The 27,665-nt window shown below is 45.7% G+C and overlaps 1 protein-coding gene across 1 annotated transcript in view; it reads right to left on the bottom strand.

The window, feature by feature from the left end:
- Window positions 1-1,202: 1,202 nt before the first annotated feature.
- Window positions 1,203-27,665, bottom strand: part of LOC133442611 (latent-transforming growth factor beta-binding protein 4-like) — a 69,982-nt gene continuing 43,519 nt past the window's right edge. The window contains 16 exon segments of the mRNA XM_061720618.1: window positions 1,203-3,186; window positions 3,253-3,571; window positions 5,379-5,522; window positions 7,898-8,217; window positions 11,313-11,460; window positions 11,538-11,675; window positions 12,451-12,603; window positions 15,356-15,496; window positions 16,107-16,235; window positions 16,317-16,388; window positions 17,147-17,707; window positions 18,799-18,942; window positions 19,010-19,141; window positions 19,279-19,401; window positions 26,081-26,206; window positions 26,575-26,700. Of these exon segments, the coding sequence (XP_061576602.1) occupies window positions 3,108-3,186; window positions 3,253-3,571; window positions 5,379-5,522; window positions 7,898-8,217; window positions 11,313-11,460; window positions 11,538-11,675; window positions 12,451-12,603; window positions 15,356-15,496; window positions 16,107-16,235; window positions 16,317-16,388; window positions 17,147-17,707; window positions 18,799-18,942; window positions 19,010-19,141; window positions 19,279-19,401; window positions 26,081-26,206; window positions 26,575-26,700 (2,855 nt within the window). The 3' untranslated portion in view covers window positions 1,203-3,107.

Here is a 27,665-nt window from a genome sequence, read left to right as displayed (position 1 = left end):
GTTGTAGGTTGGCACCGAAGAGGCTAGCTGGCTAGCACTAGCACACAGCAAGCAGCCGCTCGGGCCCCCGGGGGACTAGCTAGCATCATTTTGCTAACAGGTTAAGAGCTAGCAGCAGCGAGCCGATTGGCTTATTGCTGCCGCTGAGTCACCTAGCCAAACAAGCTAGCCTTGTGGCTATCGACGGATAGCCCAGGTAGCCCTGCCAGTCCTCCATACAAATATCGTCTCCTTGTCTGACATGAGGAGAGTTGATCAGAATCCATTAGTTAGCATCAGAGGGCTAAGCTAAGCTAACTAGCTTGTGTTGGCTGAGGTGAGTCCGGTGAATGCCGGGTAGTGATGTGAGGATCAATACTGAAATATCCATACTTCTGATACCAGATCTGTTTGCTCTAAAATCAATTCTCAAACTAAAATATCAATACTTTTGATACTTTAATCGTTTGTGGTGATTTATATCATTAACAGGAATACGGTGGAAAGTAACTACACTAGTCAGATTTAGTCTAAATGACACAAAGAAACGCGAGTCATTAAAAGCATAAATTTTCATTTATTATCAAACACAATGTGATAAAAATGTGAGTTATCCAACAGTTTTATAAACATCAGAGAATGAAACTTAAGACAATTTACAAACTCAGGTGCGAGGTCTGGTGCTCGTTATAGTTTATCACAACCGCACCAGAAATGTGAAACAACAACGTCAAAATGTTACAGGCTGGAACAGTCGGGTCCACGTGAGGATTAATCTGTTATAAATTATTCTAGGTTTGTCAGTAACTCATAAAAACACAGAAACTGAAGACACAAAATAGTTAGAAGGATTATTTGTCTTATATTTAATGTAAATTTAAACACAAGCTTTGCAAACATGAAGGAAATTATTGGGAATATAATAATATTATAATAATATTATATTCAAATATATATAACTGCAGGTTCACTGAAGAGAATCTTTCTAGTTGATTGGATGAATATCTGACAGTTTTTGGTCAACATTTGTATTTAATTGAAAAAAGAGCCAACTCAATCTAATGGAGTCTGACTGGGGGGTTTAGCCTCATAAATATGATCATAATGACGTAAGAGAAGTGTGTAATATATATATATATATATATATATATATATATATATATATATATATATATATATATATATATATATATATATATATATATATATATATATATATATATAATACCGACAGTATTTAAAAACAAAGAGGTGATTTTTGTTGGTTTCTGTAATTATTTTAAACTCTTCAGCACTCAGACGAGCTCGCCGCTTCAAGCGTTCACCAGCTAACAATTAGCAGTGCGGTGCTAATTTAAAACTGAAAAGATTTGACAGAAGTCATCATTTTAAATGTTTATTTGTTTACAATCGTTGTGTCTGCGTTTAACTTGCTTTAGCTGTACGCAAATTAGCTCATTTTTTTACGCTGAGCTGCAAGCTAGCTGCTAGCAAACTGTTTCAGCAATAAAAAAATAAAATAAAATAACTGACAAGTCAAAAGTGTTATTTTGGCTACAGCTGCGTGGAAAACATTTTAATATTTTTTGCTAACAAAGCAAAGCTTGTTTGTTAGCTAGTGCGCTAACAGCGATAGAAAACTTGCTAAGCTAAGACCTTGCTAATAAAGCACATTTGCTGTATTGAAAAATAAAACAAATCAAACAATATATTGGCTGTTTCATTTTAGTTAAAGGTTATACATTAGCATTAGCTCTTTGTTGTTTACAGTGGCTTTTACGCCAACCCACGGCAGAGTAGTCACCGAAGAATATTCATATTTTCGTATGATATAGTTGTTTGAGCCATTAATAACTATAATACACTCAAAAGGTTTAGAACACCCCAATCCAGTGTTTACGCATTTTAATGGCGCATTGTGCTCTGACATCAAAGCATAGACGACAGACAATACCAGATACCAGAGGGGACTAATCCTAACCTTTACCAGGGACTAATCCTAACCTAAACTAATCCTAAACTACTGACATGAAGCTTTTTTTTAAGAATTATAAAAATCGGGATGTTCTAAAACTTAACGGAGTTGTTTATGTTGATGCTACTTTAGTCCAACTTTATTTTCCTGCTGTGTTTTATTAATTTAAAATTATTGTAATATGTTCTGGTCTTAGAAAGATCAGCAAAACGTTTTGTTTTTGTTTTTAAGCTTTAGCTATGGCTTATTTTGTCCAGAGATCATAACTTGTCTCGTGTCAGAGAATCGTCTGAATGAAAGTGATGAAAGTTCTCAGGTGGAGTTTAACGGCTGATCTGAGCTCAGAGACCGGTCCAGACCATTTCAGACCGGTTTCAGACCGGTTTCAGACCGGTCCAGACCGGTTCAGACCGGTCCAGACCCGTTCAGACCGGTCCAGACCCGTTCAGACCGGTTCAGACCGGTTCAGACCGAACCAGACCGGTTCAGACCGGACACGGCAGGTTCTTTCTACTTCCTGTTAATTGTAACCAATGCAGAAGTAGAAAAACCTGCAGTTCCTCTACAGACCACTAGGGTCCAGGTAGAGACCACTAGGGTCCAGATCTGCAGGTTAAAATGTTCAACTTTACAGCAGAAATAAAATATTTACATTCTGGAACAGAAACATTTCTGGTCTCCATCGTTGGATCCACATCCATGACGACATGACGACATGACGAGTGTACGGGGTTATTTATGAACCTCATCAGGTAAAATCATATAAAACAAGCATTCAGGTGCGTGTTTAGCCACATTTGATTGACGGGTGGCTACGGGCGATGGCTAGCCGCCATCGTAGCTAACGGGCGATGGCTAGCCGTCATCCATAGCTAACGGGCGATGGCTAGCTGTCATCGTAGCTAATGGGCGACGGCTAGCCGTCATCGTAGCTAATGGGCGACGGCTAGCCGCCATCGTAGCTAACGGCCCTAGCTGAGCTGAGCTCGGCGTATTCTAGGTAATTTGGCTCCTTAAAAGGTTAAAGCTCCTTAAGGTTTTCCTGTAGACAGAACTGCGTATGGCCGTGTGGTTCTGGACTCACTGATCACTGCCCCCTGCAGGTTTGGCTGCTCATAGCACCTTAACAGATATTCATGCAGGTTCCTGGAAATTATGGGACTTTTAAAAACATAGAGGGGGAAATATCCGTTTTTGTAAATATTGTCCATGTTTGGGGGCGGAGCTGCGGCCTGGACCCGGTCTGACCCGGTCTGACCCGGTCTGACCCGGTCTGACCCGGTCTGACCCGGTCTGACCTGGACCTGCTGACCCGGTCTGACCCGGTCTGACCCGGTCTAGCTCTGCTCAGGTTAGTGCAATCAAACATTTCAGTCCAGGTGATCTGCACCTGCGGAGGTCTCAGCTGTGGCCGGATGTGATGGAAGCTCCTGTTCCGGTCCGGTCCGGTCTGGTCCGGTCCGGTCCGGTCCGGCTACGCCGCCACGCAGTGGTTGGGCCGGCGGGACATGACGTATCCTCTCCTGCAGATGCAGCGGAAGGAGCCGTCGGTGTTGACGCAGCGGGCGTTGATGCAGGGAAAGTCCACGCTGACGCCGTCGTCGCACTCGTTCACGTCTGCAACGATGAAGGGATGAATGAATGAATGAATGAATGAATGAAGGGATGAATGAATGAATGAATGAATGAATGAATGCATGAATGAATGAATGAATGAATGAATGAATGAATGAATGAATGAATGAATGAATGAATGAAGGGATGAATGAATGAATGAATGAATGAATGAATGAAACCAACCATCGTCATCAGAAACGCCCAGAGCATAGGCGAGCTAAGAGGCTGCTTAGGGCCCGTGACCACTAGGGGGCCCCCAAGAGTTTAAAAAAAATATATATACCGTATTTTCTGGACTATAAGCCGCACCTGCATATACGTCATGTCCAGCTCGTACCTGTGCAGGTCATGGACGTCATGTCTCGTACCTGTGCAGGTCATGGACGTCATGTCTCGTACCTGTGCAGGTCATGGACGTCATGTCCAGCTCGTACCTGTGCAGGTCATGGACGTCATGTCTCGTACCTGTGCAGGTCATGGACGTCATGTCTCGTACCTGTGCAGGTCATGGACGTCATGTCTCGTATCTGTGCAGGTCATGGACGTCATGTCTCGTACCTGTGCAGGTCATGGTCGTCATGTCTCGTACCTGTGCAGGTCATGGACGTCATGTCTCGTACCTGTGCAGGTCATGGACGTCATGTCCAGCTCGTACCTGTGCAGGTCATGGACGTCATGTCTCGTACCTGTGCAGGTCATGGACGTCATGTCTCGTACCTGTGCAGGTCATGGACGTCATGTCTCGTATCTGTGCAGGTCATGGACGTCATGTCTCGTACCTGTGCAGGTCATGGTCGTCATGTCTCGTACCTGTGCAGGTCATGGACGTCATGTCTCGTACCTGTGCAGGTCATGGACGTCATGTCCAGCTCGTACCTGTGCAGGTCATGGTCGTCATGTCTCGTACCTGTGCAGGTCATGGTCGTCATGTCTCGTACCTGTGCAGGTCATGGACGTCATGTCTCGTACCTGTGCAGGTCATGGACGTCATGTCCAGCTCGTACCTGTGCAGGTCATGGTCGTCATGTCTCGTACCTGTGCAGGTCATGGACGTCATGTCCAGCTCGTACCTGTGCAGGTCATGGACGTCATGTCTCGTACCTGTGCAGGTCATGGACGTCATGTCTCGTACCTGTGCAGGTCATGGACGTCATGTCTCGTACCTGTGCAGGTCATGGACGTCATGTCCAGCTCGTACCTGTGCAGGTCATGCACGTCATGTCTCGTACCTGTGCAGGTCATGGACGTCATGTCTCGTACCTGTGCAGGTCATGGACGTCATGTCTCGTACCTGTGCAGGTCATGGACGTCATGTCTCGTACCTGTGCAGGTCATGGACGTCATGTCTCGTACCTGTGCAGGTCATGGACGTCATGTCTCGTACCTGTGCAGGTCATGGTCGTCATGTCTCGTACCTGTGCAGGTCATGGACGTCATGTCCAGCTCGTACCTGTGCAGGTCATGGACGCCATGTCTCGTACCTGTGCAGGTCATGGACGTCATGTCCAGCTCGTACCTGTGCAGGTCATGGACGTCATGTCTCGTACCTGTGCAGGTCATGGACGTCATGTCTCGTACCTGTGCAGGTCATGGACGTCATGTCCAGCTCGTACCTGTGCAGGTCATGGACGCCATGTCTCGTACCTGTGCAGGTCATGGACGTCATGTCCAGCTCGTACCTGTGCAGGTCATGGACGCCATGTCTCGTACCTGTGCAGGTCATGGACGTCATGTCCAGCTCGTACCTGTGCAGGTCATGGACGTCATGTCTCGTACCTGTGCAGGTCATGGACGTCATGTCTCGTACCTGTGCAGGTCATGGACGTCATGTCCAGCTCGTATCCCTGGTAACAGTCGCAGGTGTAGCCCTCCGAGACGCGGATGCACCTGCCGTTCTCGCAGCCGTGCAGTATCCCACAATCCTCGGCGGTGCTCAGGCTGGCGTGGGAGTCTGGAAAAAACAGCTTAGTTAGTTAAACGGATAAAAAACATGATACACTGGGTCAAATACTTGGAGGGAGTTCTGCTGGAAAAGCATTACGAGATTTTTTTATCACACCCATTCAGAAAAGATATCGGGGCAGCGGGGATGCCTGTTGGAGACTATGTGGGTCTCAGGGAGCTAAATATAAACCACTTCCATATTTTTTGGGACTGCCAAGTTATAAGACCTTTTTGGAAGGAGATACAGATGCATGTGGAAAATATATTTAATGTAACCATGCCTTTGAATTGTGTAACGTTATTTTTGTGAGACATAAGGTTCGAAACGTGGAATGGAAAAAACAAAAAACTGCTGACTAAACTGTTGGCAGCCAGTAAGAAATGTGTTACAAGGAAATGGTTAAAAGTGGAACCCCCCACTATCTTATGACTGGATCGGGATCATCTACGAGATCTATGTTATGGAGAAGATCTTCCTCCTTCAAGGTTGAGAAAGAAAACTTTTATAAAATCTGGTCCAAATGGACTGAGTATGTGAAACCAATCACTTCTGATTTCATGTGGACTATTTTTTTATGTGATATAATGACTGTAAACATGGGTGCGCTCCCTGGTTTTTATTTTTATTTTATTTTATTTTTATTTTATTTTTTTTTTTTATATTTCTGTTAGTGTTTCCAATTACTGTTCATAGAAAATGCCTGGAGGACAGTAGGGACAGACTCATTTAAGTTTAAAGATTGAATGCATAAATGTGTAAGATGGAATACTGCTGTTCTAAATAAAAAGAGAATTTAAAAAAAAAAAAAAACACAACACAGAAATGAAGGAGGAAATCTCAGTGGAGGGAATGATCGAGGTGTTGACGGGTGATTATAACCAACTCCTTTAAGAATTGTCTCCAGACTGTATCGAGGTTTACTGAAGCAACAGGAAAAAATACAATGTACATAAAAGCTAAATGGGCAAAAGAATGAAACATAGAGTTGTTAGAGGGGGATAATCCATGAAGAAGACCCGACACCTAAACCAGCTCCAAAACATGGAGGGAATTTGGTTGGAAAAATGTAATTAGTTTTTCTATTACATTTTCAGGATGTAAGAAAATACAGGCATTTTGGGATAGGATTCCTAAAGAGTTATTTACTCAGGACTGATACCAGAGGATGGAATAAATAAAGAGGACATATACATTTTTAAAATTCTATCTCTTGCGGCTAAGAAAGATGGAGTCACCTGGACTGAGCCGATGGTTGGACATTGTAGAAGAAATACGATCAATGGAACAGATTACCTTCAGCCTACGACTTAAAACAGAGATGAACTTAGCAAAATGGACAAAATGGTATTATTATATAAGACAGTAGTGTGTGTGTGTGTGTCCCTGTTTTATTGTATTGTCTTGTACGTTATCTCTATTAATCTATTAATATATATTGATTTATAGTTATATATATATATATATATATATATATATATATATATATATATATATATATATATATATATATATATATATATATATATATATATGTATATATGTCGATATATAGATTTATAGTAATTTTTATGTATATAATTGCAGGTAAATATATGAACCAGTGTGTATTTAGCATATCTACTCTTATATAGTTATTCAAGTATATTGTCATATCATTTCTGTCTATTGTTCTCTATTATATTGTAGTATTATAGTAAAGTAATGATAATGTAATACTATACATTATAATTACTTCTATTATTGCATACATACATAGTAACAACTAAATGCTGGACGTTTGTTTTGTTTTCTTTTGTTTGCTTTGATTTGTTTTGAGTATTATATCACTGTATATAACAGTTATTAAAGTAAATATGGGTGTTTTATAAGTAAGCTTATTGAAACGTGTCTTGTTATTATGTAAGAATGTACAGGACTGTCTCAGAATTAGAATATTGTGATAAAGTTCTTTAATTTCTGAAATGCAATTAAAAAAACAAATACATTCTGGATTCATTACAAATCAACTGAAATATTACAAGCCTTTTATTATTTTAATATTGCTGATTATGGCTTACAGTTTAAGATTAAGATTCCCAGAATATTCTAATTTTTTTTGATAGGATATTTGAGTTTTCTTAAACTGTAATTCATGATCAGCAATATTAAAATAATAAAAGGCTTGTAATATTTCAGTTGATTTGTAATGAATCCAGAATGGATGACATTTTTGCATTACAGAAAATAAAGGACTTTATCACAATATTCTAATTTTCTGAGACAGTCCCGTACACCTGTTTTCGTTGTTGTTTTTCTATTATGTCTGAAAATTGGAAGATAAAGTTTAAAAAAAGAAAAGAAAATCAACATTTAAGTTTTTACGGCGGCGCAGCAGGACTCACTCTCGTAGAGCCGCCTCGGCGCTCCTCCTCCTCCTCCTCCTCCTCCTCCTCCTCCTCCTCCTCCTCCTCCTCTGGTGAAGGGAGGGAAGGGTGGACCCGCCCTCCACGTCCCCTCGTCCTCCTCCTCCTCCTCGTCCCCCGCGTCCCCGTAGGGAGACCTGGGCAGGGGGGCCAGGCTCAGGGGGGGCCGGGCGGCCCGGGAGGGCGGCAGCGGCCGGGAGTCGAAGCCCAGCTCGGACCGGGGGTCCGGGGGGAGACGGAAGGACGGAGACCTGGAGCCGTCGGGGGAACCGTAGTCTCCCCCAGGGTAGAAACCAGCACTGACGGAGACACACACATAAATAAAGTTATGACTAAATATCGTCGTCAACGAACCTTTATCACCTGAGGAAAACGAGATGGGACACAACGAAAATGCTGGTCATGTGACGATAACGATAATTAAATACATAATGCAATATCGTAGAGGAATATGTGAGGTTAATCAACCTTTGAACTTGTTTCGTCCTTATGAAACAGTTTCCCCCCTGAGGGAGAAAATAAAGGATTATCTTATCTTATCTTATCTTATCTTATCTTAAACTGTCACATGCTTTAATAATAATAATAATAATGCATTTAACTTGTAACGCACTTTCCATTCAATGAATCTCAAAGTGCTACACTTAGACCATTATTCATTCATACACATCCTCACTGGTGGTGGTGAACTATGTTTGTAGCCACAGCTGCCCTGGGGCAGACTGACAGAAGCGTGGCTGCCATTCCGCGCCAAACGGCCCCTCCGACCACCACCAACATTCATACACATTCACACGGGGCAAGGTGGGTAAGGTGTCTTGCCCAAGGACACTACGACAGTAACTGGGATGGAGTTTCTGGTGCCGAAACCCGGGATCCAACGTCTGTGGCGTCGGGGCGACATGGGTTCAGACAGCCGTTCCGATTTCAGCGACGAGACCATGGTCCTGCACCGATCCGAGGCCCGGTGACGGGTTCCCCGAGCCAGGAAGGGCACCTGAGACTACTAAGTTATACTACTGTTTTACGTTGCAGGAGAGTTGCTGCACGGACAGTTTTGTGTGTGAGGCCACCTAGCATGAACGGCGAGGACCGTTATGTGATTAACCGTTTTGTCACTGGACCGTTATGTTGTTGTGTGTTGTTTGTGTGTTGTTACTTTAATAATCTAAATCTATAATAGTTTAATAATTAGATAATCTAAGGTGACGGCGGGGGGATCTGGGGGACATAAAGATAACCGACCTTAGAGAATCATTAAGCCAGAGGCAAAGATCAAGAAGTGGGAGATCCACTTATCTGGGGAGAAGTCAGGACTCTGGCAGCCCTGACCCTTCCAGGAAAAAGACGTTTGGCCAAATGAAGGTGCTACTGTAACTTCAGAAGGCCTTTATGCTGCGAAACAAACCAGTACTTCCAAAAAAAACCTGTTACCCCTGGTGGCTGAATTGAGCCATGGGAAGTCCCATGTCTCACCAGGAGGGAGGCAGGGTATAGTACACAAAATACTAAGTATTCAAATACCTACTTTAACATTTTTTGTCACACCCTTTGGGGTAGTGCATGGTCGCCCGTTCCAGCTCCCTCTATTGGAAGGAGAACCATGGCAAGAGAAAGCCGTAGAGAACCACTCTCAATGTGGATGAGTGAACTGTTTGCTGAACAGATGTTCAAAGTTCTTGTGAGCTGCTGCTTTCTCTTCTCTCTCCTAAGCAGGAACTGCTGAAACCAGGTGACCAGATCCTGATTGGAGTGGTGAGACGAAAAACATGGTCATCACTCCTTTAGGACGGCCCCTTTGTTGTCCAGATCGCAACACCGACAGCAGTAAAGGTTGCTGAACAATCTACGTGGGTCCACCAGTCACAGTGCAGGCTAGTGGGAAACGTTCCCGCCCTGAGTAGACCGGAAGTCGGACGGTATCAAAACCCTTGTCCGCTGAAGAACTCACCTGATGCCTACTCACCAGCCACGGGCCTGAAGAAGATGACAACAGACTGGAGAGGAGTCAGAGAGATGGAGGAAACTTTTCCACTAATGAGTTGTTCCTCAAACTCTTTACTTACAGCGTTCATCCCTGATGAAACTGGTGCTGAAGCTAATGTTACCAAAGCTATGGCCGAATTACGTCAGTTGGCCAAAGTCGTGTAAGAAGACAGACGCTCAGCAGGCACCACTTTTTGGTCCTGGCTGACCTCTTCTGAAGTCTATTACCGACAACTCCAATAACCTCTAACTGATGACAAGGATGTTTATGATGACACTGGAGTGTTTCATTTTGTTTACTGTGAAATATTTTAAGCTTGTATGTGTCTTGGCTATGAGTGATCACTCACTAGGAGGGTTGGAGAGGAATTTTGCCCCGTATAGCCTGGGGTTTTCGCCTCTTCCTTGACATATAATTACTCGTTAACAAGCTTGCATTAAGTGTGTTATAAGCTCCCCTTGCTATTTCTTAAATGTTTGACCTTAATATGAGGCTACTATTCTAAGCCTAATGGACGGATATTAGTTGAAGTTTCAAAAGGACAAACAGGAGGGAATTGTGAGGTTAATCAACCTTTAAACTTGTTTTTGTCCTTGTGAAACTGTCACATGCTTTGTTAACAGATGTCACAGCAGCCACTTCCTGATCTACTCAGGGTTTGGACTGTTCTGGTGAGATCCGTCTACTGTATGTCAGGAATCAATCGCACGTTATCACTTCCACCCATTGTCTACTGTTCACTGTCCACTGTCCTTATATGGTCATTCCCTGTCAAGTTTCTTAATAAAAGCATCATGCAGAGGGGAAGCATTTGGGAAGCATTTGCTGTCAGGGGCTCTGCCCTGTTGCCGTGCTCCCCCCTTCTGCAGAAGTGTGTTAAAAACCCATTCCAAGCCAGTCTCTGTTGTCTTTCCTCGTTATGAATTCATGTAATGTTGATTTAGACCTAACAAATAAAAACCAGACTAAAATGTAGATTACAAAATAAAAAAAGGATTATAACGTTGCGATAACAACACAAAAAGCAGCTGCTGGCAGCATCTCCTCTGCTCTGAAGAACCAGCACCACCCACATCCTCCATCAGTAACACCACTGCACCTTACATTTACTTCAAGACAATAGTAAGCTCGAACTATTCTGATATACTTTCATGCAGATAATACAACTTTATACACATGTAGGAATAAAGGAAGAAGAGGGAAGAACTGGTTGAAGGATAAGATGGAGGAGATCCAACGGTAACGGAAGCAAAGGAAGAGGACTTGCTGGGCATTGGGAATGCATTTCACCAGAAAATAAAAGGTTGATAATGTCTTGAAATGTTCAAAAATATTTTCAACAATGCCCCCAAGAATTCAGCCAAACAGAAAACAGAGGTCGACGTAGACGGGCAGGTGAGTCCTCACCTGTAGTCTGGGCTGAAGGAGGCGGGCGTCCGCCCTCTGAAACCCGCCCTGCTGCCCCAGTCTGGCGAGTAATCGTCGTAGTCGGGACGACTGAAATCTCTGTCGGGGGCGACGGCTGGAGGGAAGAGGTCCGGGCCGTAGGGAGGAGCTGGGAGGACCAGGAACTTTGGTTCAGATTTAAAATCACCGACAAGTAAAGAAATGTTCTGCCTGTGACTGTCGCACCTCCCCGTCCTGGTCCCGGTCCTGGTCCTGGTCCCGGTCCTGGTCCTGGTCCTGGTCTCGCTCCGGCCTCGGGTCCGGAGGAGTCCGGAAAACCTTCCTGGAGCAGAGGGTACGAGCTGCACAGGTTGGCGTAGTCCTCTGCAGAGACACGGCAGACAAACCCAGCAATAAACACCACGTTTAAACCTCAAACCCAGCTGAAATTCGGGGGAAAGATTTTTTTCACGTGTTATAAAAATGTTCAAAGGAAGAGTATTAGTACCAGGCAGGAGAAAATACAAATAATATTTTTAATATAATAAAGATATTTTTTTTCATTATCCACTTTGAGAAAAAAGTCGAAATGTCGAGATTAACGTTGAAGTAAAAAATTTTCTCTAAATTGTATTTCAACTTTAATCTCGAGGTTTCAACTTTTTTCTCGACATTTCGACTTTTTTCTCGAAGTGCACAATAAAAAAAACACACAGTATTGTTTTGTATTTTGTGTCTTTCAAATAAAATACAATTTTTTCCAGTCATATGTTCCTCATTCAAGGTTGTTAAAAAAATACTGCTATAATATCGTATCGTTATCGTGAGATTAGTGTATCGTTACAGCCCTAGTCCCCTTTAAATAGAAGTAATTCTTGATATGATGAGTGTGTGTTGTACAGCAATGCCACCTCCGCCCACATGGGGGCGCCCATATGTCATTGTGCTGGTGTGGGGTCAGTTACCGGGTCGGTGGGGGGGCAGAGGTCGGTGGGGGGGCAGAGGTCAGTTACCAGAGTCGGTGGGGGGGCAGAGGTCGGTGGGGGGGCAGAGGTCGGTGGGGGAGCAGAGGTCGGTGGGGGAGCAGGGGTAGTTACCGGTGTCGGTGGGGGAGCAGAGGTCAGTTACCGGAGTCGGTGGGGGGGCAGAGGTCAGTTACCGGAGTCAGTGGGGGGGCAGAGGGCGCAGCTCATGCCCCAGCCCTGGCCGAACAGGCAGCAGCAGTCGATGAAGGTGAGCTGGGGGCCGAGCAGAGGACTCTGGCACAGCCGGTCGGCGTTGACGTGCTGCCAGCACACCGACAGGTTTTCATCTGCGGAGCACAGATAACACAAATTAAATCTGCAAGCAGCAATGACCGGATCCTCGTGCATGCAATTTGCACCAATTAAGGTCAAGGACTCAAAACTAAGTCCGATGACACCACCATGACTCTGTATGTCAAACCATTCAAAAGTTATGGCAGAAAATAGGAACTATCAAATATCGACCAATCAGAAGAAGGGGCGGGGCTAAGTTTCACCAATTAAGGTCAAGGACTCAAAACCGAGTACGATGACACCACCCACGACTCTCTATGTCAAACCATTCAAAAGTTATTGCAGAGAAAAGTTTTCTAGGGGGCGCTGTTGAGCCGTTAGGCCACGCCCATTAATGCAAACCATGAATCAAATTTATCACCAGGCCTGGCTTGGTGCAAAATTTGGTGACTTTTGGAGAACTATCAAATATGGACCAATCAGAAGAAGGGGGGGTGCGCTTTTTGGCGTCTAGCATCGCCACGGTAACACTTTTGAAAGAGAAAAGTAATGCGTGGTGTCAGAGGATGGAGACGCACATTTTGATGTATAACACACCTGGGTGCACGTTACGGTTCGGCCGTATTAACTGCCGAAGGAATGGCATAAATTTCGCCAAAATTACACGATAAATTCAAAATGGCAGACTTCCTGTTGGGTTTGGGCCATGTCGCCAAGAGACTTCTCTTTAAGTTGTGACATGATACAGGTGTGTAGCGATTTTCGTGCATGTACGTCAAACCGTATTCTGGGGCTTGAGGCACAAAGTTTTCTAGGGGGCGCTGTTGAGCCATTTTGCCACGCCCATTAATGCAAACCATTGGCTTGGTGCAAAATTTGGTGACTTTTGGGGCACGTTTAGGGGCAAAAAGACCCTAATTTCGTCAGAAGAAAGCCGAATAACAATTCCTACAGATACAATAGGCCCTTCTCACTGTATTAAACGACAACGAAGAGGCTCCTCCATCGATCACGAGGCTCTGAAGAACCAGCACCACCCACTTCCTCCATCAGGAACATCACTGCACCTTAAATTTACTTCAGGACAATTGTAAGCTGAACTATTCTGATATTCTTTTATGCAGATGATATAACTTTATACACATGGAGGAATAAAGGAAGAACTGGTTGTAGAATAAGAGGGAGGAGATCCAATGGCAACGGTAGCAAAGAAAGAGGACTTGCTGGGAAGGTTGACATATCACAGTACATGCAAAGATTCCTAAAGACTTTTGGAATAACTGGGTCCAAATGAAGCCTCTTATAGCACTTTTCCACCAAACGGGTTCCAGGGCTGGTTCTGGTTCTGGGCAAGTGCTCAGTTTGGAACCGGTTTCTGCTGACAAAGAACTGGTTCCGGGCCAGAAGAAACGGTTCCAAGGTAGCACCAACTCTTTACTGGTCCAGAGGAAAGAACCGATTACGTCAGCGGAGGGGACGGAGTTATTCAGACCAACGGCAACAGCAAGAATGGGAGACGGAGACATTTTCAAATAAGAATGAATCTGGATGCAGCAAAGCATCATGGGAGGAGGAGACAACCTGTCTTTTAGAGATGTGTCCACGGATAAGCTACGTGGACAAGTCCTGTTAGAGCAGATACCTGGTTGTTGCTGCAACTTTCACGCAAACGCAGCGATGTAACTGACGTTTGCAGTGACGTAACGACGTGGCTCCCCTTAGCACCCGAGCTGTGGAAAAACAAACTGGTTCTCAGCTGGTTGGCAAGTTGAACGAGTTGTGAACCAGAACCAGCACTGGAACCGGTTTGGTGGAAAAGGGGTGTTAAAGAAGGTGGAGGAGGTGGAGCAGGGCAGTTTCCAGCTTTGGCTCAGAAGTGGGAAAAGGATCTAAAGAGCGGTAGCGAGCCATCTGATGATGCTCCACCTCCCAGCGGATGATGCTCCACCTCCCAGCGGATAATGCTCCACCTCCCAGCGGATGATGCTCCACCTCCCAGCGGATGATGCTCCACCTCCCAGCGGATGATGCTCCACCTCCCAGCGGATGATGCTCCACCTCCCAGCGGATGATGCTCCACCTCCCAGCGGATGATGCTCCACCTCCCAGCGGATGATGCTCCACCTCCCAGCGGATGACGGCTCCACGGCACTGGTGGAGATACAACAAGCCCCGGCGGCCTCCAGGACAATAGCTCCCATGCTAACGCTGTTGTAGCCTCTCAGTCATCCAGTAAATCTCATTGTCAGTTGTATGTGGTTAACCTCTGCAGGAGGTCAGAACTAACGATATCTTCTGGATAGAAGGTAAAACATCTTCATAAACAGAAGAAAAGGAAGTCCAGATGCCCAGAATCAAACCTTACAGAACTATCTGCCTTTCAAACTGAAGAGAAGCAGAGGTCCCCGGTAAGAGCCTTGTGGTACTCCTCAGTTAGGACAGTGTGTTTCCACTGATTCCCAGATTCGCTGGACAACATAACATTCTTTCTTCTCAGTAAAGTTGGAAGTGGCTTTGGTGAATCCATCCAGAGGCCTGGAACGGTTTGGTGATATTTTGCTCCGTAGAAGGAGAAATATTCAAATTCCTTCCAATATTTCTTTGAGGAACGATGTTTTTAAACATTTCAGTAACATTTCCATCCATCATAAGACCTTTGAGGGGCAATTATTGACTACCTTTCATAGGCACTGATTTTGTACCAACCATCATTGCAGTTACCTGTTGATCGGAACGATTGGGTTCTTTCCAAGTTGCACTAAATGACAGCAGAGCAAATGTTTGGGTTAAATGTTCATGTCTGACCGAAGGCGAGGTAGGAGGCGTTGATGCAGTTCCTCTGCGTGTCGTCCAGGACCAGCGGCGGCGGACAGCTGCAGTGATACGAGCCCAGCGTGTTGATGCAGGTCCCCCCGACACAACTCTCCTCCTCGCACTCGTCGTGATCTGGAAAACACACGGAAACATCGGAGACCAGATCCGTTACGCTAGTCTTTAACGTTCTGATCCGTTACGCTAGTCGTTAACGTTCTGATCCGTTACGCTAGTCGTCAACGTTCTGATCCGTTACGCTAGTCGTTAACGTTCTGATCCGTTACGCTAGTCGTTAACGTTCTGATCCGTTACGCTAGTCGTCAACGTTCTGATCCGTTACGCTAGTCGTTAACGTTCTGATCCGTTACGCTAGTCGTCAACGTTCTGATCCGTTACGCTAGTCGTTAACGTTCTGATCCGTTACGCTAGTCGTTAACGTTCTGATCCATTACGCTAGTCGTTAACGTTCTGATCCGTTACGCTAGTCGTTAACGTTCTGATCCGTTACGCTAGTCGTCAACGTTCTGATCCGTTACGCTAGTCGTCAACGTTCTGATCCGTTACGCTAGTCGTTAACGTTCTGATCCGTTACGCTAGTCGTCAACGTTCTGATCCATTACGCTAGTCGTTAACGTTCTGATCCGTTACGCTAGTCGTTAACGTTCTACGCTAACGTGTGTGTGTGTGTGTGTGTGTGTGTGTGTGTGTGTGTGTGTGTGTGTGTGTGTGTGTAGTGCAGTACCAACACACTCCAGCTGGGCGCTAGCGTACACGTAGCCGCTGGAGCAGTAGCAGGAATATCCAGGAATGTTGTTGACGCAGACGCCGTTTTTACAAACTTGAGGCTGGAAACGCTTGCACTCGTCCACGTCTGGAGAAGAGAGGGATTACATCCTTCCTTCATCCATCCATCCATCCCTCCATCCATCCATCATCCATCCATCATCCATACCTCTGTAACTAAAGGCCTCCGGTCCGTCCGTCACGTATCCTCTCCCGCTGGGACACAGAGCCAGGAACTCGGCTGCAACACAAACCCCGCAGGTCAAACCCCGGCTGCATGGTGCCCGCGTACGTTTCGAAAAAACGCATAACAAAACGTACGTACGTACGTTTTTTCGTACGTTTTCTCGTGCGTTTTTTCGTACGTTTTTTCGTACGTTTTTTCGTACGTTTTTTTTCCTACGTTTTTTTTCCTACGTTTTTTTTCGTACGTTTTTTCGTACGTTTTTTTGTATGTTTTTTTCGAAAAAACGAACGAAAAAACGTACGAAAAAACGCACGAGAAAACGTACGAAAAAACGTACGTACGTACGTACGTTTTGTTATGCGTTTTTTCGTGTGTTTTTTCATATGTTTTTTCGTACGTTTTTTCATACGTTTTTTTCGTACGTTTTTTTCGTACGTTTTTTCGTACGTTTTTTCGTGCGTTTTTTCATACGTTTTTTTGTACGTTTTTTCATACGTTTTTTCATACGTTTTTTCGTACGTTTTTTCGTACGTTTTTTCGTACGATTTTTCGAAAAAACACATGAAAAAACGTACGAAAGAACGTACGAAAAAACGTACGAAAGTACGTTTTTTCGTACGTTCTTTCGTACATTTTTTTGACTTTTTTTCTCGACATTTCGACTTTTTTCACGACCTACGGTGTAAGGTAGTAAAGACATTATTACCCCCCCCCCCCTGGTGTTCTATCATCATGGTTCTCCCCCCCCCCCACCCCCAGGCTCCGCCCCCCCTCACAGGCTCCGCCCCCTTCCTGTCGGGCGGGCCACTCACCTGAGTCCAGGGCGGGGCAGGCGTGGTACCGGCAGCCCCGCCCCCAGCCCTCGCCCAGCGTGCAGCAGCACTCCTGCTGGCTGGTGTTGGAGGCCAGCAGGCTGCAGGAGCCGCCGTCCAGGTCGTAGTAGCAGTCCCTCAGGTCCCTCAGGTCCCCCAGGTCCCCCAGGTCCCCCAGGTCCCCCAGGTCCCCCAGGTCCCCCAGGTCCCCCAGGTCCCCCAGGTCCCCGGGGCGGGGGGCCGGCAGGGCGGGGCCGGGTGGTGGGGGGGGCAACGCCGGGGGGGAAGAGCCGGCGTGGGCGGGGCGGGAGGAGGAGGAAGAGCCGGAAGAAGAAGAGCCAGAAGAAGAGCCAGAAGAAGAGGGAAAAGAGGAGGAAGAGCCGGAAGAAGAGCCAGAAGAAGAGCCGGAAGAAGAGCCAGAAGAAGAGGGAGAAGAGCCGGAAGAAGAGGGAGAAGAGCCGGAAGAAGAGGGAAAAGAAGAAGAAGAGCCGGAAGAAGAAGGAAAAGAGGAAGAACCGGAGGAAGAGGAGACGCGGCGGTCTCCGGGTCCTGAGTCTGTTCCTGGAAAAGCAAAAAGAATCTGGATTAATAATCTAATCCAGGGGCGGCCAACCATTCAGAGCCACACTATATATATATATATATATATATATATATATATATATATATATATATATATATATATATATATATATATATATATATATATATATATATATGCTATAATGATCTGATTGGTTGTTAACTGTGGTATAATGATCTGATTGGTTGTTAACTGTGGTATAATGATCTGATTGGTTGTTAACTGTGGTATAATGAGCTTATACCACGGCTTCTATTCTAAAGTCTCATCACAGCAGATCATTCCACGTCAGGGAAGCAACAACGTATCCATGACAACAACCAACTGGTACAGATTTATGACGGTTACAGCAGGTAGCAAAAAGTAGCTGGTGTTAAAGTTTATTTTTTTATTTTCGTTAAAAACTAATTAGGCATGAGTGCCTGTCTCTGAAAAACCAAACGAGGAAAAGACGACATGCAGAGCTACATTTGGAGAGATGGACTATTCTTTTCCACAGTGGGGATATTTTTACTGGAAAATATGTATTTCTGATGAATTAAAAACATAAAATAGATTGTGTATTCCTCTTTCATATTTACATTATTGGTAACCGTTTTATAAAAGCAATAATCACTTGGCCGCTCAGCTGTGAAATAATGAGCGTATACCACGGCCTGTCGTGATGTATTGCTTAAATATTAATATTTGATTTATATTACTGTATATACATTAAACTCTCCCACTCTGTTAAAAACGCCCCGTGTTTATCTTCATATTTTCGTTTGGCCGTGCATTTTTTACCTGCCATTTTGAGAGTGGATTTTTTTCCTCCAAGTTTGCGTCACAAATGAGCGCTAGCGCCCGTATAGCTCAACGGGTTGAGCAGTAACTTATGTAAACCCCTGAACAACGACGTGGGTTTGATTGCAGTCGTGGCATATGTTGCCCCCACTTCCTACATGTCTTTCACTGCACCATCAAATAAAGTCGGATGGATGATGGATGGATGGATGGATGATGGATGATGGATGATGGATGATGGATGGATGGACGATGGATGGATGGATGGATGGATGAGTGTATTTACTTGGTGGAGCGGTGCTGATGCAGGTTCTGGTCCTGGACTCAAAGATTTCTCCGGTGCGGTCACATTTACAGAGGAAGCTTCCCCTCGTGTTCTGGCAGCGAGCCGCTCCACAGACGCCGGGCAGCGTCGAACACTCGTCCACGTCTGAGGGACCACGAACATGTTACTGGGGGTTCATGGATCCAGGAACTAGTAGAACAACGAAACTCACCCACGCAACCGCCGCCGGGCGTCGCCTGGAACCCCGGCTCGCAGGCGGCGAGGCAGCGGTAGGAACCGATCGTGTTCTCGCACCGCTGGGAGCCGCAGACCGAACCGCTGGAGGCGACGCACTCGTCAACGTCTAGAAACAGTGACGAGACGACGTTAGTGGAGACGGCGTTAGTGGAGACTCCGGACACCGTCACAAGTGCGGTTAGCGGTCCGTAGGTGCGGTTAGCGGTCCGTAGGTGCGGTTAGCGGTCCGTAGGTGCTACCTACCCAGGCAGGCCGTCCGCTCGGGGCTGGTGCTGAAGCCGCTCTCACACTCACACTGGAAGGAACCGTCGGTGTTCAGGCAGCGACCGTCGGAACACACGCCGGGACTCGAACACTCGTCCACATCTGCAGGCGGAGGACGCAGGTCAACACGTCAACACGTCAGCACGTAAAGACGTTAACACGCAACACGTCAACAAGTCAACAAGTCAACACGTAAAGACGTAAAGGCATTAGCACGTTAGCACGTCAACACATCAACATTTCAACACATCAACAAGTCTACAAGTTTAAAAGTCAAATAGTCAAAAAGTCAACACTCAATTCAGATTCAATAAAAAATAACTTTGTAAATCCCTGAAAGGAAATGTATGAATGTCTGGTCGTAAACCTGACACCTCCATCTGCCGACTTCCATACGGTTCTGGCTGTCAGAGCAACAAACGGGAAATAGGAGTATGTGTGAAGTTAATCAAACTTCTGAACTAGTTAGTCGTCATGAAACTATCACATGTTAACAGATGACAGGGCAGCCCTTCCTGAGTTCTGTCAGGGGGGTCGACTGTCCCACAACTGTCTCACTGTTAGCCTGGACCATCTGTTAAAGACCCCCATGAAGTTCCTGTTTTTAGTCAAGAAGACATTTGACCTATGTGACCCGTTGCTTTTCAAGACTTTAAGCTAAAGATGTCTGTTTGTTTCTTCATACCAAGCCTCTTTAACTGAAAAGTCACATGTGTGACCTTCTAACCTCGATGTCTGTTACCTCCATATGTTTCTCCATCTGTTTCCTCCCATTGTCCATTCACTGTTCCTAATATGGTGTCAAAGTGTCTCAATAAAAGCTGATGCAAAGGAGGAGCCAGCAAGCATTCGTCGAGAGCATCCGAGAGAGCCATGTTGCTCTGCAAGCTCCGACTTTGCTTCCCTTCTGCAGAAGGCCTTAAAAATCATTCAGAATCAGAATCAGAATCAGAAAAGCTTTATTGCCAGGTCAGACATAATCAGACGAGAGAACTTGACTCCGGTTTACACCGATGGCACCATTAATACGGACGCCATTTTTAGAGGAAGGGGTAACACTGGGATGGGGGGGAGGAGGGAGAAAAAAGGCATCTTCACACTGTGTATTTTATACCTAGTGTCAAGGTGCAAAAAAACACCTCAGCACAGAAAAGCAACATACACACAACAATACAACATCATGCTTATGGGTTTACGATATGGGCAGGTCGGGGGGGGGGGGCACAGGTCCTCCAAGTGAGGGCCGCGGCCATTGCCAGCTGGCGCTCCAACCCGGAGACTGTGTCAGGAGGGGCTGCTGATAAGAGGGGGGGGCCAGGAAGGCGGTTGGACGAGGAGAGGGGGGGTGAGTGTGTGTGTCAGTGTGTGTGTGAGAGTCTGTGGCGCGATAAGTCCAAGACCTTTCACCCAGAAAAAGAGCCAAGCGTCCTTGATGTTTCGGGCGGCCGTACAGTTCTGGGGGCGGATCTTCAGGTGTTTTGGGGAGGGAAGGGCTAGGAGACAGAGTTATCTTGTTTGCATTCCTCCAGGAGATTGTGAGCAGGAGCGGTCGTGCCAAGCCGCTCTCTCGAGGTCAAATTCGTAAATCAGCGGTTGTTTTGAGAACAGGCAGCCCAGTAATTTCCCGTCTGCCTTTCCAGTCTCTGATCATTCTCAGCGACTTCAATCAGACGAAATAGTGATCAATCAATCAATTCCGACCAAGCTGAGCTCTCAGCTTCTCCATGTTGTTATCCATCTTGTTTATGAGCTCAAAGCCCCCCGCCAGCCTGCGATTCTGCTCGAGAATAACATCTAGCTTGCGGGCCTGCTCCACCAGCGTAAAAGTCAGAGCACTGATCGCTTTGCTTGATCCTTCTGCCACGTCCGGCAGCCTTTCTAAGTGGCTGAAAGAGGCCGCCGACGACTTACGCATTTGTCGATACATCAGGAGACCGCCTCCTCCAATCAAGGAGATGATCAGGAGAAATCCTGCGATCATAAATCCAAATATGTAGGCATCTTCAGCATCCTCGACTGACAAAATTGCTAGACATAACGGCTTCCACGCCTTATACGCGTCCATCGAATATCCGGCAAAGAATGTCCCGTCAGGGCAGGAGGGCTCCCTTACCCCCTGTCTTCTTGTTGCAAAAATTTGGTCAATTGTGCTGAGAGACCAGTTAATCAATTCCATGGTTGTGGAGTTTTCGGAGGAGTGAAAAGAAGAGACTCTGGAGATGAGACAGGACAAAAGCAGTAGCAGGGCAGAGATAAGGATAAGGGAGAGGAGCAGAGAAAGCGTCCGCCTTCGCTGAGAGCCGGAAATGGAATGGAATGATTCTAACAGCCTCTGTGTCTTTCCTTGTTTATGTTATGTTGATTTGGGACGCAACATTTGGTGCCGAAACCCGGGACCTCAAGCTGTGACGTTGGAGCGCCGTAAGATCCAACAGGCCTTCTAAAACTGTCGACAGCCGTTCCGATTTCAGGAACGGGGCCAAGTTGATCCTGCGCTGGTCCAGAAGTCCAGTGACAGGTCCCCGAGCCAGGAAACGCACTGAGAGACTGGTGAGAGACCTCTTCTTACAAATACTTAGGGTATTGATGTATTTTTGTGTAAAATACGAGTGACATTCTGTGTATATTAACCTGGGGTTAGTGAAAAAAGGTGTTGGCCGAGGTCTGGGACCATTTTTTAGGTCGGGGACTTTTAAAAGACACTATTGCCTGGGGCTAGTGCAAAGGCCAACATCCCACTCGGTCTGGGACCAGTTTTAAGGTCGGGGATGACTTTAAAAGTACAGGATAGTGAGAAGAGGTTTCTTAGGAATGTTTTTTAATGGTTTTTGTCTACTGTTTGTCTTGTGTAATGTTTATGACGGGAAACTGTCTATGTTCAATGTTGAGGTTTCCACAATTGTGAAGCAAAATTTAAATTGTTCACTAAAAGATCAGGCTAAAACCAAACTGTCAAAAAAGAGAAACTTAAGAAAGCAAAATAACTGGCTAAAATAGCAGACGCGTGGTTAAGCTGAAACTTATGCCTAAATAATTTCTAAAAGATGCTTGGTATGGAAGACGTCCCTAAAACTTAGGTGAAGAAAAATGGAGACAAAATGTTCAGGATAATATACGAAACGTAAATGATTAGAAAATCAATTAAGTTAAGACTAAAAGAAAAAACAAGAAAGTTGCGAACCTGTAAAAGAATGTTAAAAGAGATATGGTTTTGATGAGAGATTGGAGGGTGGAGAAAAAGGCTGCTGCTGCGGAGCTGCAGCAGGGCAAAGGTCATGGTCTGTGTGTGACAGCTGCAGCTGTGTGTGTGTGTGTGTGTGTGTGTGTGTGTGTGTGTGTGTGTGTGTGTGTGTGTGTGTGTGTGTGTGTAAACGGCTACAGCAGTATGTGTGTGTGAAAGCCTGCTCCTGTCTGGGTGCTGCGTTTTACGAGGGGCTGCAGGATCTGTGTCTGCAGGGAGACTTTTTGTCTGCTGGGAAACGGGAGTTTCAGAGGTGAAGTGAGAAGCTCCCCTCTTGAAAAATTATAGAAATGGAGTAATGTGGTCTTTTTCTATCATTCTAAGCCCTGAATGGAGGCATAGAATCGTAAAATTTTCAAATTGGGTTAATTCACCATTCGAATGGTTGCAGATTACTTTTGCAATACTGTATTTGACCCGGATCATATGGGAATGTGATTCTTGCAATTGTGTTTGATGAGATGTGTAAGGTTGGATTTGACTTTTATACAAGCGTGAAACATGTCAATCGTTTTTCTTTATTTTGTCTGTTGTAAAATTACGTACTGATGATTGACAGCTTCATCAGGTTGGGTTTTGTCCCGTTGTATTTTTAAATACAGTAGAAGGGCGTGTTTATGAACCTACTGCCAATTGCATGTCAGTGACATTTTACACAGAAAGGGTTGTATGGAGGAGAAACGAACCCGTTGAACAATCTTTTTAGAAAAGAAGAACTCTGAGTGCACACCAGCCTATTCACACTGAGAGTGTGTACATTTGTGATCAGTGCCGCCACCATTTAGGTTGGGAGTTCATCTGAAATGCACCAATTGAGTTTGGTTAGTGTAGTTTGAGGAGAAATAATTTACACATATGCACTGACACACAAACCCACATATAGATGATCTGAAGTTTGTGTTTAATGTTCAGTGAGTTTTTGTCTATGTGTAGTTTACGCATCGGAATTTATCCCAAAATTTGTTTCATTTGTTTTTTAAGACTTTTATTACTTCTACATTCTGATTAATTTGAATGAGAAAGAGGAGTAAACAGGAAGAGGGATAAAGAAGGCTAAGAATAAATAAATAAATAAATAAATAGGTGAAAGGGTAAAAGCTGCTAATGATCTTGCAGATCCATTTCAGTATACCGGCCAGTTTGCAATTGGCTTGGTATATTTGCAATTAAAATTAAATAATCACATTATTGTGTCTCCGTAGAGGTGCATGCACTTGCATTGCAGCATCCAAACAAAAGATTAAGAATCTCCTGAAGACTATATGATTCATCTGGAGACGGATTTTCCGGCATCATTCTGGCATTCCTTTTGAACTTGCTACAATAGAGCTCAACAGCAGTTGATAAGGCATTATTTGATGGAATACTCCCTTCAGTCCGACGTTTTGTGACAATAAATTATTGTTTATATATACATACAGTACATAGGTTCACTAGGAACTGCTACTACTACGGTTTTACGTTGCAGGAGAGTTGCTGCACGGACAGTTTTGTGTGTAGTTACTTTAATAAAACCATAACTTGGGTTGAGAAAAGAAAATTCTGTAGTCTTTGATCAAGGTAGGAGACAGAATTTAACAGGTTTTGCCCCCTTCTAATCTAAGGTGACGATGACGGGGGAGGGGGGGGGGGATAAGGGTTAGCCTTGTGAAATAATGCTCCGCAAAGACAGAAAGACATTTGGCTAAATGATGGTGCTACTGTAACTTCAGAAGGCCTCTGTGTGGTGCGAAGCAAACTAGTGCTCCCAAGGGATTTGTTCCCCCTGGTGGCTAAGTTGAGCCATGGGAGTTCCATGGCTCATCAGGAGGGAGGCAGGGTATGGTACATCACCAGGACTAAACTAAATACCCTTTAAAATGTTTTTGTAGGAGAAGGCCTAGTGGAAGGAACTAATGGCACTGTTAAAGCTAAGGCTCAGCTCAGCTAAAGCTAAGCCGAAGAGATCCACTCTCGATGAGGATGAGCAAATTGTTTGCTGGAAAAATGTTCAAAGTTCCTGTGAGCTGCTGGTTTCTTCTCTCTCTTTCCTAAGCAGGAACCGCTGAAACTGGTTGACCCAGATCCTGATTCGAGTGGTGAAAGGTCATCACCCCCTCAGGACGGCCCTTTTGCTGTCCAGATCAGGACACCGACAGTAGTAAAGGCTGCTGAACGATCTACGTGGGTTCACCAGTCACAGTGAAAGCTAGTAGGAAACTTTCCAGACCTTGAGTAGGCCGGAAGTCGGACGGTATCAAAACCCTTGTCCGCTGAAGAACTCATCTGACGCCTACTCACCAGTCACGGGCCTGAAGAAGATGACTAGCCCAAACTGACTGGCAACAACAAGCTGGGGAGGAGTCCGACAGATGGAAGAAACTTTTCCACTAATGAGTCATGCTGACATGTTAGGAAATGTTCCTCAAACTCTTTACTTACATCGCTGTTGTAATTTAGGAACACTGCTGCATGTTCATCCCTGATGAATGTGATGCTGAACGTTACCACAGCTATAGCTGAATTACGTCAGTTGGCCAAAGTCGTGTCAGAAGACAGATGCTCAGCAGGTACCACTTTTGGTCTTGGCTGACCTCAGGCCACTGGACTGACATAATGACTGAAATTATGATTCCGTTCATCACTGTCCTGGTACTGTTGTGTGTGTTCATTACCCTTTTCATTCTGTGAAGTTTCATAAGAACAAGAGGAGGGAAGTGTGAAGTTAATCAAACTTCTGAACTAGTTAGTCCTCATGAAACTATCACATGTTAACAGATGACAGGGCAGCCCTTCCTGAGTTCTGTCAGGGGGGTCGACTGTCCCACAACTGTCTCATTGTTAGCCTGGAGCATCTGTTAAAGACCGCGCTGAAGTTCCTGTTTTTAGTCAGGAAGGCATTTGACCTTTGTGACCCGTTGCTTTTAAATACTTTAAGCTAACGATGTCTGTTTGTTTCTTCATACCAAGCCTCTTTAACTGAAAAGTCACATGTGTGACCTTCTAACCTCGATGTCTGTTACCTCCATATGTTTCTCCATCTGTTTCCTTCCATTGAACATTCACTGTTCCTAATATGGTGTCAAAGTGTCTCAATAAAAGCTGATGCAAAGGAGGAGCATTTGTCGAGAGCATCCGAGAGAGCCATGTTGCTCTGCAAGCTCCGACTTTGCTTCCCTTCTGCAGAAGGCCTTAAAAATCATTCTAACAGTCTCTGTGTCTTTCCTTGTTCATGTGATGTTGATTTGGGACCCAACACATGTTTATAAAATGAAACGGTATCAGCTGGTATCAGCCAGAATCAGCCGGTATTAACTGGTATCAACTGGTATCAGCGGGCTCTAGAAAGGTGTAAAGGTCCTGATGCTCTCATCCCTGGCGACCACTCCCCAGGTTCCTGCAGCAACTCGACAGGATCATCTGCATAGAGCAGTCACGAGGTCCCGACAGCCCAGAACCAGAAATGTCCGTCTGCGAGTCAAACTCCGTTCGTATCCCGTAGCAACGGGCCCGGTACCCGCTGACTGTCCAATGTCAAATTAGCGTAAACTCCAGACTCACCGAGGCAGGCCGTCCGGTTCTGGCTCAGCGTGAACCCCTGCGAACACACGCAGGTGTAGGATCCAGGAGTGTTCAGGCACTCTCCCCTGGAGAAGCAGAAGGTTCCCTCCAGACACTCGTTGATGTCTGAAACAAACACAGGGATAGGGTTCCTGGAGGATCCTGGAGGATCCCGGAGGTTCCTGGAGGATCCTGGAGGATCCCGGAGGATCCTGGAGGTTCCCGGAGGATCCCGGAGGTTCCTGGAGGATCCTGGAGGATCCCGGAGGTTCCTGGAGGTTCCTGGAGGATCCTGGAGGATCCCGGAGGATCCTGGAGGATCCCGGAGGATCCCGGAGGTTCCTGGAGGTTCCTGGAGGATCCTGGAGGATCCTGGAGGATCCCGGAGGTTCCTGGAGGTTCCTGGAGGATCCTGGAGGATCCCGGAGGATTCCGGAGGATCCTGGACCCCCAGAAACCCTCCTCACACCCGGATCCCCAGGCGACCCACTCACCGCTGCACTGTCTCCCCAGGCCGGAGCTCCGGTAGCCGGGCAGACACTCGCACTTGAAGGAGCCAACGGCGTTGACGCAGACCTGGTTGGCCTGGCAGGCCCCGGGACTCGCACACTCGTCCACGTCTGCAGGACAAACGGCAGACAGAACAGAGACGTTACGGGTTACGGGTCGGGGTTTCAGGTAGGAAGGCGTTGAGTTGAGGGAGGTGGTTATCAGTAAGTGTGTGTAGTGATGAGTCCGTGAACTTCGCTCAGAGCTTCCTCAGCCAATGTCCTGGATGTTATCAGACGGATCGGTACAGTTCTGAAAACAGGTCCACAGATGTTCCTGAGAGGGGAGGGCTAGTGGGGGCAGAGTCACCTTGTTTACATTCCACCAGGGAGATTGTGACCAGATCGGCCAAAAACCGCCCTGTCAAGGCCAGATTATAGAATCAACAATTATATTGAAAACAGACAGACTCCAATCAGATGAATTTGTGATCAATTCCCGCCAAGCCGAACTTCCAACTTCTCCATCTTGCCAATGAGCTCAAAGACGCCGCCACCCTGAGATTCTGTTCAAGAATCGCATCCAGCTTACGGCTCTGCTCCCCCAGCGTTAAAGTCTGAGTGTTGATCACCGTGCTTGATCCTTCAGCCACGTCCAGCAGCTCTGAAAGAGCCAGAACAGCTGTCGACCACTTACGCATTTGTCGGTAGACCAGGAATCTCCCTCCTCCTATCAGCAGAAATCCTGCTATCATAAATCCAATTATGAAGCATCTTCAACGTCCTCGACAGACAGAATCACCAAACACAACGGTTTCCAATGTTTCCAGGAATCCATTGTCCCTGACTTCTGGTCGCAAAAATTTGGTCAATTGTGCTGAGAGACCAGTTAATCAATTCCATGATTGTAGAGTTTGGGGGTTTTGGGAACGTCCATCAATCCATCCATACATCCATCCAAGACTAAAATGCCATCAGTTTTCGTCGACTAAAATAAGACTAAAATGGTCAGACTTTTAGTCGACTGAAACTTGACACGACTAAATGGGGAATGAACGTGACTAAAACTAATAAAACTAAAATGATACCTGTGTGTG

This window comes from Cololabis saira, chromosome 4 (genome assembly GCF_033807715.1).
Source record: "Cololabis saira isolate AMF1-May2022 chromosome 4, fColSai1.1, whole genome shotgun sequence".
In the NCBI taxonomy this organism is placed as follows: domain Eukaryota; kingdom Metazoa; phylum Chordata; class Actinopteri; order Beloniformes; family Belonidae; genus Cololabis; species Cololabis saira.
Note: the sequence above shows the minus strand (reverse complement) of the source record. Positions and strands in the feature narration are given on the sequence as shown.